This window comes from Podarcis liolepis (assembly GCF_965112155.1).
Source record: "Podarcis liolepis genome assembly, chromosome: 16".
NCBI classification, from domain to species: Eukaryota; Metazoa; Chordata; class Lepidosauria; order Squamata; family Lacertidae; genus Podarcis; species Podarcis liolepis.
The window spans coordinates 21265033-21280374 of NC_139567.1; the positions used below are offsets into that span (position 1 = coordinate 21265033).

General features: G+C 46.0%; 1 protein-coding gene across 6 annotated transcripts in view; it reads right to left on the reverse strand.

Moving 5' to 3' along the window:
- The window catches only part of NECTIN1 (nectin cell adhesion molecule 1), a 193614-nt gene that overhangs the window by 72023 nt on the left and 106249 nt on the right, over positions 1–15342 (reverse strand). For 4 of the 6 annotated variants that reach the window (XM_083481067.1, XM_083481070.1, XM_083481071.1 and 1 more), the window contains exons 4-6: positions 14490–14607; positions 10522–10551; positions 7692–7843 (exon numbers count right to left, since the gene is read on the reverse strand). In XM_083481067.1, the coding sequence (XP_083337193.1) occupies positions 7692–7843; positions 10522–10551; positions 14490–14607 (300 nt within the window). The remainder of the gene's footprint in view (positions 1–7691; positions 7844–10521; positions 10552–14489; positions 14608–15342) is intronic. The other 2 variants (XM_083481069.1, XM_083481072.1) reach the window with 1 other exon arrangement.

Consider the following 15342-nt stretch of genomic DNA (forward strand, 5'->3'; position numbering starts at 1 on the left):
TGAAACTGCACCATCGCTTTCCTGCAGTTTCCTTTCCTTTTCCTCCTCGCACAATGAACGAGAACCAAAAGTGTCTCGGAGAAAACTCCACAGCCTAATCGCGTGTAAGCATTAAACTGCCAGTCAACTAAATGCAATTAAAAGCCACAGGGGAGAGTGCTGTTGCATTCAGGCATGGGCACCAACTTTAATAAAATATTGGGTGTGTGGGTGTCAGATAAGCCCTGTACCCGATCCTAGCAACGGAGGTACCTAGGGCTGCTGAAAGTTTATTCCCCTCTCACACCAACTCCCCCCCCCCCAAAAACAGCTTTGTGAGGTGGACTGGCCTCAGAAACGATGACTGGTCCAGGGCTACTCTGAATCCTTACAGTTAAAATGGGACTTGAACCCAACTCTCCCCAAGCCCAATTTTCTGGGCATCTGGTTGCCCCCCTCAAATAAAATAAATAAATGAAGGCTGGCTGCAAAAATATGCACTGGCCTGCTTGGGCATATTTTTAGGACCCATAGTGTTTTCAATTGCTCTTAAATATTGCATTTTAGTTGCTGTAACCTGCCCTGGGACAATGAGTGAAATGGCAATGCCTATCAATTTTTTTGGGGGGCCTCCTCAAATATTTTATTGGGGGGGGGCTGAAGGGAGCTGGTACAGTTGGTGCCCACACGCTCAGGTCCTATCTATGGGTTTTCCACAAGCATCTGGATGGCCACAGTGAGATGAGGATCCTGGACTAGTTGGCCTGATCCAAGGCGCTCGTCTTCCATTCTTATTACTGCACAGGGCTGTGAGGAAACATGAGTAACTGAACGTCTGGGTGCGCGCGCGACTGCAGCAGAGGAAGATCCTGCCTCGTTTCCAACTGCGTAGCTCTGGCTGATTCTGCATCTGTGCGCCCGTGCGTGAAGCTTCCCTGTGCATGCCTGTGCTTCTGCGCCCGCAGATGCTTGGTGGAGCGTGCTCCCCTGCAGGGCGACATGCAAATCCTTGGGAAGCCCCTCCAAAGACACATGTGGTGCCGCTAAGCCTCTCCTGGAGAGCCTCCTCGTTCCGCACCCCCAAACACACAAGCAAGCCGGCCGTAATGAAGTTGCACGTCTTGCAGCCTGGATTCACCTCGGCTGACAAATGTCCTGCGACGCCAAGAAAGCTATTACGTGAACAGATTGTGGGAATAAAATATTAAACTTCCACTTATCCATCTTTTTAATGTGCTGTAACTCTTAATGCCAGCTTGCAGCCAGTGCTGGGAGCTCATCATCAGGGGGTTGGCCCAGGCAGGCAGGCAGGCAGGCAGGCACACACACACACACACACACACACACACACACTCCTTCCTTCCCAAGGCAGGGTGAGGATCTGCAGGGCGGAAGAGCATTGTGGGAAACTGTGTTTGTTTATGATCAACTGCAAGCATGAAAACTCCAGAGACAGCCTTCTCCGAGGGCTCTCCGATCTGGGATCATCTGTGGTTTTGCATAGATGACTATTTGCTGGGAATTTCAAGGCAGTGTAATAAATATCATTTTAGTTTGAAACACAGTGAGTTCAAGGTCTTACTATTGGTACAGAAAACCCTTAAGAGCTGTACTTAATCTGTACAGTGGTACCTCGGGTTAAGAACTTAATTCATGCTGGAGGTATGTTCAAACCTGAAACTGTTCTTAACCTGAGGTACCACTTTAGCTAATGGGGCCTCCCACTGCCACTACGTTGCCACCGTGCAATTTCTGTTCTCATCCTGAAGCAAAGTTCTTAACCTGAGGTACTATTTCTGGGTTAGCGGAGTTTGTAACCTGAAGCGTCTATAACCTGAAGCGTCTTTAACCCAAGGTGCCACTGTATATGCCTATTTGATCAATTCGATCTACAGAATGGGAACTTCTGCAAGGGCCACACAGTGGACATTCTGAGTTTGTAAGAAGGGACACTTTTACCGTGGCAGCACATGTCCTTTGGAACTCATTGCCTTTTGATGTTAGGCAGCCACCATCATTGTAAATGGCCCTATGGTCATCAGATGAAGGCGCTATAGAAAATTAATAATAATGGTAGTAATGAAATTCTGACACTTACTGAATACTTTTCTGTTTCTGAAGTCCTATCCAGACACATGATTTATTGCATTTTAGCCTTTTTAGATGTTTTAAAATGACTTAAACATATTTCTTCCTTTTCCTTTTATTTGTGTTTTATTGCAGATATGTTTGCTGCCCTTGGCTCCTTTGGAATTCAAGAAATAACCAAGTAATAAATAACATGATGATCCATGTCTTCTAGCTCTAGATTCAAAAAACCACGCATTTGTCGACGCTGCCAAAGAGGCAGCAGGTTTCAGAACATTCTGGCCGGATCGGAGTTAATAAAAAGCACAGAGGCTTGATGTGCAAGGCTTTGCAACATCGAGTCAATTGTGCATGCTATGTGCCACTGTGGATCACATCGGCAATAGACAGTTTACAGTAACCTTCACCAGCCATGGGACATTGGGGGCTATGACTCTCATCAGCCTCTGCCCAGATGTATGTGTCTAGGGCTGAGTGGGGGATGGCTGTGTTGGCTGGGGCTGATGGCAGTTCAAAAGAGTCTGGGGGAAACTAGGGTGGGCAAGGATTTCTTGAGAACAACCCAGCTAAATCCCCTCCTTGAAACCAATTAGGAATGCTGGTGGGGGAATGAATGACGCTAGCTCCAGCTTGGTACAATCTTAGGGCCCCTTAGTGGAACAAGAAGGCTTGGGGTCCCACAGATTCAAATCTACCTCCAAACCACCCCAGGAGCATCCTATTTCTGGAGGGCCAGCAGTAAATGAAGACTTGGGGAGCCTTCTACAGGTCTTTGCAGTGGGACTGTCTGCCCCATTCAGAGCAGCACTTGTGCCCCACTCAATCCCCCCTCCAGGTTAAGGGTTGCATGCAGTTCTGCAAAACATGGTTTCAGTTGCTGCCTTCCATAGCCAATCCTAAGTGTTTATTCTCTATGAAATTCCTATTTTCCTTCTCTTGTAGAACCCACTCTGGGAACTTTTTGATAGAAAAGCAGAATGTTGATGATGGCGTGTGATACGAGAACGATTCAGATCCCTTGCAAGAAAATAAATAAATCAGTCTGGCAGACAACTGTCCCAAATATGTGTATTTGGGAAGGCTGAATATCTGAGGAAGTAAAGGAACAAAGTGATAGGCATTGCACTATTCCTCATGCACATTAATTCCACCGCCCGCCTTTTTCATAATTTCTGAACAGAACAGGTTGCGCAGGTTTTGGAGCCCTCCCGAAACCTACATAACCTCTTTGATCAGAGCAGAACAAAAGGAAATAATGACTGCATGAGCCATGAACGGCCATGGCGATATCAGATCACCCTGTGAGGGTCGCCTCTGCCCCTGGGGACTGTCTGGCTGCTTGGTGGTTCGAGCTGAATGTGCGGCAAGCTGTTCTTGGGGGAAGAAAAGAGTTTTCTGCCAATGATGCCTAAATTGCCCGCAAGCCCCAAACAAATCTACCTGTAATAGCCTCAGAGAGGCTGACTGAGTCTGCTCCATCGCTAGCCTAATCGGCCCTTGGGGAGAGCCGGATAAACATATTCTGAGGCCATGAATGATTAACAAGGATTTTGCTTTATGTATCCTGGTCTAATGAGACAGCTGCTAATCCCAGCAAACGTGGTATCTCCTGGCAGGAGCTCCTGACCAGCCGCCTTACTTGCCACCTGGGCTCTCCCCACCCGCCTGCCACCTCCCTGTTCAGGGCATCAAAATCCATACTGGTGGGGGGGGGGCATTTTGCTTATTACTCGTTTTGTTTCATTTCATTTTGCTCAATTCCTTACCGACAATTATTCCGATTAAGACTGTCAACGTACTTAAGAGAGCCGTTAATTGATTAATCACCCGCCTTTTCAACTGATGCATCCATTAACCAACCGATTAAACCGCGCAGCGGATTTGCATACAGGCGAAAGCCCCGCCACTGAAAGGAGCGCTTAAAAGGTCTGAAACTGAAGAACAACAAAAACTGTTTCTGCTATTTGTTGCTGTACGCAGTTGCTGCACTTTTGCGCCGTCTGCGACGGCATCGGAACGAAAACAACCCTTTTTGCGGGGAAAAATAAATAAAAATAAGTAAGGAGGTCTCCTTAACTTCCAACCCGCGGATTAAAAATCCGCTGTTGCCAATTAGTCTGCCAATTAAACCAATTAAGTGTAGGGACATGCTGCTGGAAAAGGCCAAGCAGTCCACCTGGGTAACGCTAGATTTCCCCACCGATAGACCAATCCGCCATAACTTTGTCTAATCCTCTTTAGAAACCATCTGTGGCTTGCCCTGAGAGGGGAGACGGATGAGGTGGAAGAGTCCTGAAGGGACTGTGCTCATTCTGACTGCGGACATGGGTGGGGAGGGCACATTTATGAGTTCTCCCCAGCGTTAAAAACAAAGCAACAAAATTTGCAGCTTGAAAATTAGTACCGCAGGGAGAAGGCTGAGAGAGGAACTGCCACGACTTGTTAGATTTCTTGTTTATTTGCAGGCGATTTTTTTAATGGGAGGGAAAGTTCAGGAATGGTACCCCTGAAGTCTGAAAAACGGTATAGTCTACCTTACCACTTTGGGATGCTACCCATGAAGTAAACTGCACATCTAGAACATGTAGCTGAAACGGGGCATGAAGCACTTCATTTGTCCTGTTAATTATTACACCAATGTTGCAGATTTCCTCCAAGAGCTCAAGGCAGTGAATATGGTTCTTCCACCCATTCACTTTCATCCTACCAACAGCCCTGTGAGGTAGGTCAGGGTGAGAGCATGAGATTGGCCCAAAGTCACCCAGCAAGTTCATGGTCATTTGGGGACTTGAACCTGAGGCTCTCAGGTCCTATTGTGACACTCAAACCACTGGAGAAGACAGCATGGAGTAGTGGTTGGAGTGTTGAACTGGACCCCAGGAGGTCAGATTTTGTGGTCCTGCTCAGCTGCGAAGCTCAATAGGTGACCCAGTTAACCTACCTCAAAGGGTTGTTGTGAGGAGAAAGCTGGGAGGGGAGAGTCACATATGCCACCTTGAGCTTCATGGAGGAAAAAAAGGGGGATAGGAATATAAGAAAGCAAATAATAAATTTCACACTGGCTCAGTTCTGAACCAGCATTTTGAATTTAGAATAAAGGTTCCAGTGAGCTTCATGGCCGAGTGGGTTTCTGAACTGCTGCTCACAGGTTCTAGCCTGGCGCTTTCACTTCCTATGCCACACAGAATGCCCACTGCCCATCTGCTTCCTTGGCCGACCTCAATAGCCTAGTGTTATGATAAATGCATAATAATTCTCCCCATCCCCAGCAAATTCATTCTGCGTTTTGCAAACCTGTATCACAGTCTCCCTTGTCTTTGAAAAGCAAAACAAAATGCCCTTCCCCAACTTGAAGCTTTGGACTACAACTCCCATCAGCCTCAACCAGAATGTCCAATTGGCCAGGGATGATGGAAGCTGTAGTTTAAGGACATGTGGGGGCCACTAGGTTGGCTAAGGCTGGTCTAAACTTTAAAAAAGCAACAGAGAGAGACTCCAAAACCTTGCTTATGTTACATGGAAGGATTTGTCAGAGCTGACCCCAGATGCCTAGTCCACCTTAAATTTTCCCCTAACCCCAGGAAACATCTTGCTGATTTGCTAACAAAAATATTGGCTGCACCCATGCCATCAGCCCCAGACGTTTTGGGCATGTTGTCAAGCAAGCTCTATGTCATTTCTGCTGGGGAATAAAGCAGCCTTCTCTCTCCTCACCCACCACATACCCATCTCACAGAAGCCCCATGGGCCCATCAGCAGAGAGTTCCCCCATGTAGCCTCTGTGAAATGATCATACTTGTCTTGGACAGATGTCAAATGGGGAGCTTCTTCTTGGAAGACTTTGCATTTGCCCTTATTGCTGAGCAACCTGGCATTGATAAGACTCAAAGATCATTGGAAAGCAGAGACTATGGGATGACCAATCTGTTCAGTGACCTGTTGCTGCAAACTGCACATGGCTATTTCAAAACAAGAGGTTTCAGCTTCCAGCCTTCCTCACCCCTCAAACACCTGGCTGTGCACTACTTTCTCCTCCCTGTTCCTTGTCCCCTCAGGTTTTCTTTCTACCCCCCCTCCTTTTTCTTTCACTTCTTTTTGACAACTCCCTCTTGCAACTCTTGGCCGACTTCAACTTCTCAGGCTGGCCTTCCTTTCCTAAGCCTCTAATTCTTCTGTTCGATAGGCAGTGCAATTTTTCTAGAAAAAGAGATGCTGGAGCTCACCATGAATGCCTCCCTTGTTCTCTTATAATAGCAATGGCGCCCACCTGAGAGGTGCTGGAAGTGAGTTTCAGTGAGTTCCAGCTGAAAAAAGCCCTGTCTATAGGCTTGGCCAGCCTATTTCGGAAGCTCAACCAACTACAACCTGGTAGCCTTTTTCCTGCTCTGTGACATCAGGGCAGTTCAGCCAATCAAAGCTAGAGGCTTCAAAACCAACAAAAAAAATCTCTATGTGTCTTACAATATAGTCTTTTAAAATAATAATAATAATAATAATAATAATAATAATAATAATAATAATAACAATAGCTTATCATTATGAGCCAGAGGACAGACTGCCTGGGAAGCAAAAGGAAAGCCTGGAATCTGGATAATCTTTGGGATTTCTTGGAGATGGGAAACCACACTGTTCTGTTCACCCTTTGAAAGCCTGTTCTGCCACCAAACAGAAGAACACTGGAAATGGATGGTGTTTCTTTACTCTCCAATCACCCAGCTATTCCTTTATGGTGCAGATACTGCCATTGGTTGATTATTCCTGTGTGATGTCATTTCCTCTCCTTGCAGTACCAACAAGAACAGACATCATTTCCTCTGGGCCAATCCAAGATCTTCCCTTATTCTGCAGCATTCCCCCCTCCCCTCATAACTTCTCACGTTGTCGTATGACATCACTTCCTCAATGCCTCGACTCCCAGTCTCACCACTTCCTCTGAAGCTTAGAGGAGTGGTTCATCTCTATGATTTCTCGTCATGGACCTTGTTTGAGCAATACTCCTTAAAAACAGTGCAGACAAGTCACACAGTAGAAAATGGGCTGGGTAGGGACATGGACAGACAATTTGCTCAGAACTTAAAAATAAAATGAAAAAAAATCCACACACACGCCAATAACCCCAAAACAAACCTACCAAGACCAAACAAGAGAATTTATATAGCGGATGCCCTCTGTTCCTTAGTCCTTTGCAAATAAGTGCAACCTCAGTGGGACACAGTTCTTTTTTTGCCACCCCTTTGTGACATCTCCTTTTGTGCCTCTTTCACTTTAGAGCACAGCTCTGATGCTCTCGTGCTTTGTTTGAACCAGACTTAGAAAGGAAAACAAGGGGGAACAAAGTACCAGCGAACAAAAGGAGGGGGAAGCGCAAAGAGAGGAGATGAAACAAGTGATTCCAGCAAGACAGCTTTCCTTTGGGACGCACTTCTTTGAGCATGGCGAAAGAAGCATCGGGGATCCCCCGCCAGCTTGGTTCTGCCCTGAGAGGAAAGGGTGGGAGGTGGGAGATCTGTCAAGCGACAGCAAGGCAGGGGAAAAATAACGCTGTGCGACTTGCTTACACTTCCCTCCCACAACGCGGGCGCTTTGAGCAAACAGGGGCTGCCTTTCCGGCAAGGGGTTCCTACCTGTCACGTTAACTTCCACCTGGCCAGACCGCGTCCCGATGGTGTTGGTGGCCTCGCAGACGTACGTCCCTGCCAGGCTGTAGGTGACGGGCCCCTTGAAGAACAACGTGCTGTTCTGAACCTCCACGTTGTCAGGAAGAGATCCGTTCAGTCTGTCGCAAAAGGAAGGCCAAACGGTTAGGGTGAAAGTTCTTTCCTGTAGCCAGTGAATCCTGGCTAATTCCCTGGAGCTGTTATAGGACTATCCAAGCCCATCTGTCTGAGCCCACCTAGTAGAAGTTCAAGTCCATCTGTTCTACAACTCAATTTTCTTGCAAAAACTTTCATTGCCTACTACCTTCCAAATCCAACATCTTATCTGCTTTAGGGTATGTAAAACTGCCCTTATACAATAAGGCCCACTGCATGGAGTGAGTGGGTTCGTGTTCACTGACTGCCCCTCATGTGTGTGTGTGTGTGTGTGTGTGAATAATACCTGAAAAGTAATAGCAGCAGGTTGTGGTCAGAGTAGTGGAACGACAACCAAGTAGCTGTAGGGTTTGATCCACAAAGCTCAAACCTTGGCCTAGCCATCCTTTCTTGGCCTAGCCTACCTACCAGGGTTGTTGTGAGGATAAACTTGGTGAGAGGGAACTATCTACATCACCATGAGTTCCTTGAAGGATGGGATAAAAATGTGAATTTACAATTGTGCCTGCACCCCTCCCTCCCCATCTTCAAACAGGGCTTTGATTTTGGGAGCAATAGGGGCATGGGGTAAGATCTGCAGAACCTGGAACCCTGGAGACAACACTGACTTAGATGCAATAATAATAATAATAATAATAATAATAATAATAATAATAATAATAATAATAATATCCCGCACATCAGATAATGTTCTGACTCTCAATCAATAAGGTTTCCTGTGCTGAAAGAAAGAGAGAGAGAGAGAGAGAGCCAGAGAGAGAGAGAGAGAGGTCTTTCCCAGTTTGGCCACCTACAATCCTGTCAAATGAAGCTTTGAGTCAGGAGACAATTTATGCCAAGGCACCGTGGATCATTTTATAGGACAGATTTACCATCTGCCTGTTTTTTTCTTCTTTGTACTTTTGCAATGGTTTTAAGAAAATTATTGTGATGATTTATTTGTTTAACTGGAGGTGTCGGGGATCAAATCTGGGACATGCTGTGTCACTAAATATTCCACCTGACACCTTTTCCCAAGCCATGGACATCTCAGAAGAGAGCTGGGTGGTGTGTGTGTGTGTGACCTCAGGGCAATAGCTTGAATTCTGCAAAATAATAATAATATTATAATAATTTCTTATTTGTACCCCGCCCATCTGGCTGGGTTTCCCCAGCTACTCTGGGCGGCTTTCACAAAGACCAAAAATACACTAATATGTCATACATTAAAAACTTCCCTGAACACGGCTGCCTTAAGTATGCAACATCAATAAATTATGCAGATTATAACTGCGGTCATTGCATAATTTATTCTGCTTTGGATAGACTGGGCAAAGAGCTAAGTTGGTGCTAAAGCCCCACCAGTTGGAAACTGATGCCTTGTCCCGTCAGCTGGAAATGCTGGCCACACTCTTTTAGATCTACCTCCAAAGTTTCCAGGGGCTGGAAACTTGGATTTATTTAAAAACAAAAACAAAAACTGAGATGCTGAATTTGGCAACTGGTGGCGATTTCTTAACCCTGTAGCAATATTTTCAATGTGCCTGACTTCCATGCTAGCAAAATCAGTCTTATCTCTACCCTGATGGGTTTTTCCCCAACCTATCAAGCAATAAAACATGGCAAATCAGAGCAAGGCTTTTAGTTCCTTTGCCCCTGTTCTGTGGAACGGCATCCCTGTCGACATACGACAGGCGGCCACTCTCTGCATTTTCCAGAAACAACTGGAGGCATTTTTGTTCTGATGGGTTTTCTCAGCTGGGTGAATGGGTCTTTGCCAAGGGTGTCCATTTTGTATTGTTTTAAAATTTATCTGCTATTGTTTTCTATGTTGTTTTTAATTGTTTTTATTGCACATGGTTTGAGAGAAGGTGACTGAATTGTTGTTGTTGTTGTTGTTGTTCTTGTTGTTTCCCCACAATGTTATCCTGGAATCAAATGCCAGCAACTCATTGATGAATTAATCCCAAACTGTTTTGGAAAGTTGTGGAACAAACAAACATAACCATAACTGCATGTATACATGCAGGGAAAGAATAATGCAGCTTGCTCATTTTTAATTACCGGTACAAGGCGAAGCAATTACTTTAGCTAAAGTAATTGGATCACCCAAAAGCTCAGCGGCATGTTTTGCATGTTTTGCGTGTATAAGGACCCAGGTTCAGCCCCAGAAAAATCCCAGGTAGCTGATGGTGGCAAACACCTCTCTCTGCCCAAGACCTGCAAGAACCACTGCCAGTCAGAGTAGGCAGCCTTGGACCAATGGAGCAATTTAGTAGAATGCAAATTCCTATTGACAATACAGGAAATTCTCCTATCCTCGCCTTCCCCTCCGAAGCTCTAACAACAATCCGCAAGTAGTATATAAACAGGAAAGGTTAGAATTTTGTCTATGACTACGTTAGCATGCATAAAAGCAAAGCTCTATATAGTTAAAGACCCAGAGATGACAGAGGCGTTTATAACCCAAGCCAAGCCATGACAGCCTTATCCATCAAGTGTGTTGCGCAACTCTTGAAAGATGAGGGCGCACTTCTGTGCAGAGTGAAAGGGAAGATCAGAGTCAAATTCTGAATGGCTAAAGGGCAGAAGATGCCCAGCATCAGTCGTGCAAAGAAGCCCACAAGTTACTAGTCCATAGGAAATGTGATGGCCTGCTCACCTATTCCTACCTACGTTAGGCAGTGGGACCCTGAAAAAAAAAAAGGAACACTTTGGTAAAGCTTTGATTATTATTACTCTGCAAATGAGAAAAGAGGGAGTTAGCCCACCCCACCCCTATTTTGGCCACAAAACCTTTCCCCTACCCCCATGACTTATACTTTCTACCATTTGGCTGCCAGTTTTAACATCTCCATATTGGGATAGTACCCATGCTGGCTTATAAATGAATTTGTAGCCAAGCAATGCACCATCTTCCATGAGCAGAATGTTCTCAGGTTCACCCCTTGAAGATGTCTCACAACTATTCACACTTGTGGGACATTCACCCCTTCCCGTTTCCCATCACACCTATATTTTCCCCGCTTTCTAAGCCTGTCTCACAGTCCTTCACCCTCCCTGCCCCCAACTCTAATATATTTAATCTCTCTTTCTCTCACTTCTCTTCCTGCGCTGGAGCCACCTCTCCTCCATCACTTAATATTCAGAACTACCGTATTTTTCGCTCTATAGCAGTGTTCCCCAACCTTGGGCCTCCAGCTATTTTTGGACTACAATTCCCATCATCCTTGACCACTGGTCTTGCTAGCGAGGGATGATGGGAGTTGTAGTCCAAAAACAGCTGGAGGCCCAAGATTGGGGAACACTGCTCTATAGGACTCACTTTTTCCCTTCTAAAAAGTAAGGGAAAATGTGTGTGCATCTTATGGAGCGAATGAAGGCTGCGCGGCTAAGCCCAAAGCCAGAACAGGGAGACGGAGTGCTGTGCAGTGCTCTGTCTCGCCGTTCTAGCTTGGGGTAAGCGGCGCAAAGCCTCCGCCGGGCACCCCGCTGCCCTGCGGAGGCTTCACAGGCTGTCCCTGAAGCCAGAACAGCAAGAGGCTATCCCAGAAGCCAGATCCCTCTTGCTGTTCTGGCTTCTGGGGTTCAGAATTTTTTTCTTCTTGTTTCCTCCCCCCCCAAAAAAAAACTAGGTGCGTCTTATTGTCCGGTGCGTCCTATAGAGCGAAAAATACAATATTTTACATTAGTTCATGCACTGGCTACTTTGAGCTTTGACTACTGCCATGTGCTTTTTTGGGGACTTCCCCTGTGCTTGACTGGGGAATTGCAGTTAGCGCAGAAAGCGAGACCCTGTCTGCATTTATAACAGCTTTGCTCAGGGGTCTACACCGATTGCCATACTATCAGGATTTTCTTTGTCTCATTTTAGCAATTTCTCTCTCGCTCTCTCTCATTCTATCTGCATTGATCCTTCTCTCTTCCCAGTGGCTTTGGTCCATGCCTTGATCTTTTATTTTATTCAGCAAAAAAAAAAAAAAAAAAAAAAAAAGGAACTCTGAAAGAGGTTGAATCCATTCCACTGAAACAATGGAACCTGGAAGGGGAAGAACTAGCAGCATTGCTTATTAGTCAAGGCAGTGATTCCTCTAGGCTCTGTCGATCAAAAATGCTTTTTAAGGGAGCCCATAAGACCAGGATGAACACAGGGATAAGTGATGAACCCTTTCCTGAGCAAAGAGAAACACATGCCAATTGGGTGGGTGAGTGGAAAGCAGTTTCTTCTGCACTCTAGCACAGCTGTACTTAACACACAGGTGGAAAGTATTTGCAAGTCTGGGCCAAAACTCACCCCTTCAAAATGACAACAATAACACAGGCTGCAGGAGGCAGTCTAGTTTTTTGGGAGAGTGGAGGAGAACCCCATTGGTTGGTGGTCACTGTCTTTTCCCCTTCAAATACCCCTTGGGTATTGAGTCTATTATTCTATTCTATTCTATTATTCTATTATATTCTATTATGGTCTTAACTTTAACTAAATTATGGTTGTAATTTTTTTAGCAACGATTTTACTGTTTCATCTTTTTTGTAAACCACTTTGAGTTTTTCCCCTACAATCAACTGGTATATAAATCCTATGAAATAACTAAAAAATACCCTAAATAAATTTGTGGTAGGGGCCAAGAGGGAAACGGCAGCTGAATGTCAATCTGAGCTTTTAAGAGAGTTCCTTTGCAACAGATGGTGGCCAACCTATGCCTAGGCTAGTAGGGGTCAGCAGGCTATTTTTTTTACTAGAACCCCCAAGGTCCACCAATTAGAGTTAGGTGTAAAACAATGGCTCAAGCAGGTGGACACAGGCTGTGAGTTGTCTCTGGTGCAGATGCACAGTCCAGAAATGCATGATCAGTACCAGTCCTTCCAAACCAAAAATCCACTCCTGGTTTTCCTCTGACTGTTGTTTTCAGCTGCCTCACTGAGGGTGGTGGAAATGGCTTTTAGCCAACTGGAAAACAGTGGGTCAGGAAATCCTTGCTAATCTACTGCAAGTCAGTAGATCTCTACTACCAGTTGATCTTGATCTGCCTTCTGACCCAGCCCTAGACTGTACCCACTTCCGACTGCACGTGGGAGGTCATATGACTGCATTTAAACAAGAAGCAAAAAAACAACCCCTGCACATGGAAATTTGGTATTTCAGGGAGAAGGCTAGGCCGTAGCCCTTCTCCTCTGGCATGCTAGCTTTTTATATATGGTGGATTTTCCTTTTTAAAAAAAAAATGGAGGAGCCAGAGGAGTCCTGCAAGCTGCAAGCTGCAGCTAGAATCTGTACAGTCCAGACACAGGATTACCTCCTCCTCTGCTGTTTGTGAGAACTAGGCCATCTACTCGCCTGCCTGGCTCCATCCGGGTCATCCCAGGTGACCAGGCTTGTGAGTCACCCAGCTGCTGATCAAATCTGCCTTGCCTATAACACACACACACACACACACACACACACACACACACACACAGCAGCCTTTTCCTCTCCACATATGCCCAGTCAGGGATGCTCATCTAGGTGGAAACTGACCTCCTCAGCAGAGCCTTCATTACAGAACAAAGATGAAGGAGCATTATATAAAGAGGAGAGTGCCGGGGGGGGGGGAGCAAGGGGCACCTGAGGATGTCACATGGACAGGCTTGTGGGATGTACCATATTACTAGAACTTTGGGGGACACCAACCAAACCCAGCTGCATAACAGCGTCTGAGAGCAGACGCAGTGAGTTGGGTGGGGTGACTTGCTTCTGCAAGCACACATCTGCATCAGAGCTACTGAAACAGAGATTCTCACAATCTTTTTTTTTTTTGGGGGGGGGGTGCTCTGTTGTCTCTGATTTTGAGTCAGGAATGTGTGTCAATCTGCAACAAATAATCCAGTGGTTGAATGGTAGGTCCTGGTCTACTTTCTGTCCACTCATATGGCATATATGCAGTTGCTGCTTGAAATCTGGTGTGTTCAGGTGGGTTTTCCTGTGGCCACAAGGGTTTAATGTCATTTTTGTTGTTATTTTGGAAGGGGTGACTTAGCACAGGTCAAATCATCACGGCCTGTTACAGCCAGGCCTGGATTTATCTGAGGCGTTTGGGCTGCATTAATTCAGACTGGACATGGGGACTGACATGATGGGATATGAATGAATGAATGAATGAAATGAAATGCTTGCAAGGAGTAAAGCAGCACATCAGGGAGAAGGCTAGGCTAGACTGCCACTTCCTTGATATGCTTGTTTCTATGGGCAAGGCACCCATGGGGGTATTGTCGGCATGGGGACTCACATGAAGGAATATAAATGAATGAATGAATAAAAAAAAATGCTTACACAAAGTAAAGCAGCACTTCAGGGAGAAGGCTATGCTAATCTGCTTCTTTCTTGATATGACAGCTTTGTACATGTCAGGCATTTGGCCAGTATAGGAGATAACTCAGTTAGGTCACACACAAAACACATTCTCATAATCTACAAAACCTGGAGCGGTACTGCCTAGTTCCACACTAAGCATTCCACCAGTTCTGTAGGATTTGGGAGCAAAGGTGCGACACTCTCAGCAGAAAGAAGTCTCCCTCCTGCCCAATCGAGGATCACTCTGCATTTGGAGTTAGAGGGAAGTCAAGTCAAAAGGAACCCTGCAGGCGGCTACTTACAGCTTCCACTGGTATGAGGTGGCAGGAGGGTTGGCATCAGAGATACATGTCAGCTTCACATCTTTCCGGTTGAGGTACCAGTTGCCATCAAAGCCATCGATCCTCACTTCGGGCTCGTCTGCGAGGAGAGGAACAGGAATGACAGCAGAACGGGAGGGAGTTGTGAAGGGCAGGCAGGTGAGAGAGGAGAGGAGAGGAAGGGAGAGCGGAAGAGAAGAAAGGAGAGAGGGATGAAAAGAGAGGTACAAAGATGTGGATGAGGGAGGGGGACAAAAGGCCATTAATATTCACTCTGGCTCACCTTTGTCTCATAGCTCAGCTCTGGGGCATGCTGCAGATCTAGTGTGGTGCAGTGGTTAAGCTGTTGGGCTAGGATTTGGGAGACCAGGGTTCAAATCCCCCCTTGGCCCTGACCTAGGGCCAGTCACTGCCTCTCAGCCTAGCCTACCCCACAGGGTTATTGTAGGGATTAAATGAAAGACGGGGAGAACCATGAATGCCACCTTGAACTCCTTGGGAGAAATGGTTGGCCATGAATACAACAAACAAATATGATTTGGCCTTTTCTTTGCATTATAGATGGTAACCCGGGGTGGGGTGGGAGAAAAGCCCTCTCCACATGTTCAGGGCTGCTGTTACACCTTCACTCATTCATTCTCACAGAGGAACCCTGACTTTTTTTTTAAAAAAAAATGCCCTACAACTGCTCCCCCACACCCAAAGCCACCCCTGTTCTGCCCAGGGAAAGTCAAAAGTCTCAGGGGCCACAAGCCTCTTCAAGATACCAGCTCTGCTGCTGGAGAACGAACAACAGCATCTCAGATTTATAGAGCTGGAAGGGACCGCGAGAGTC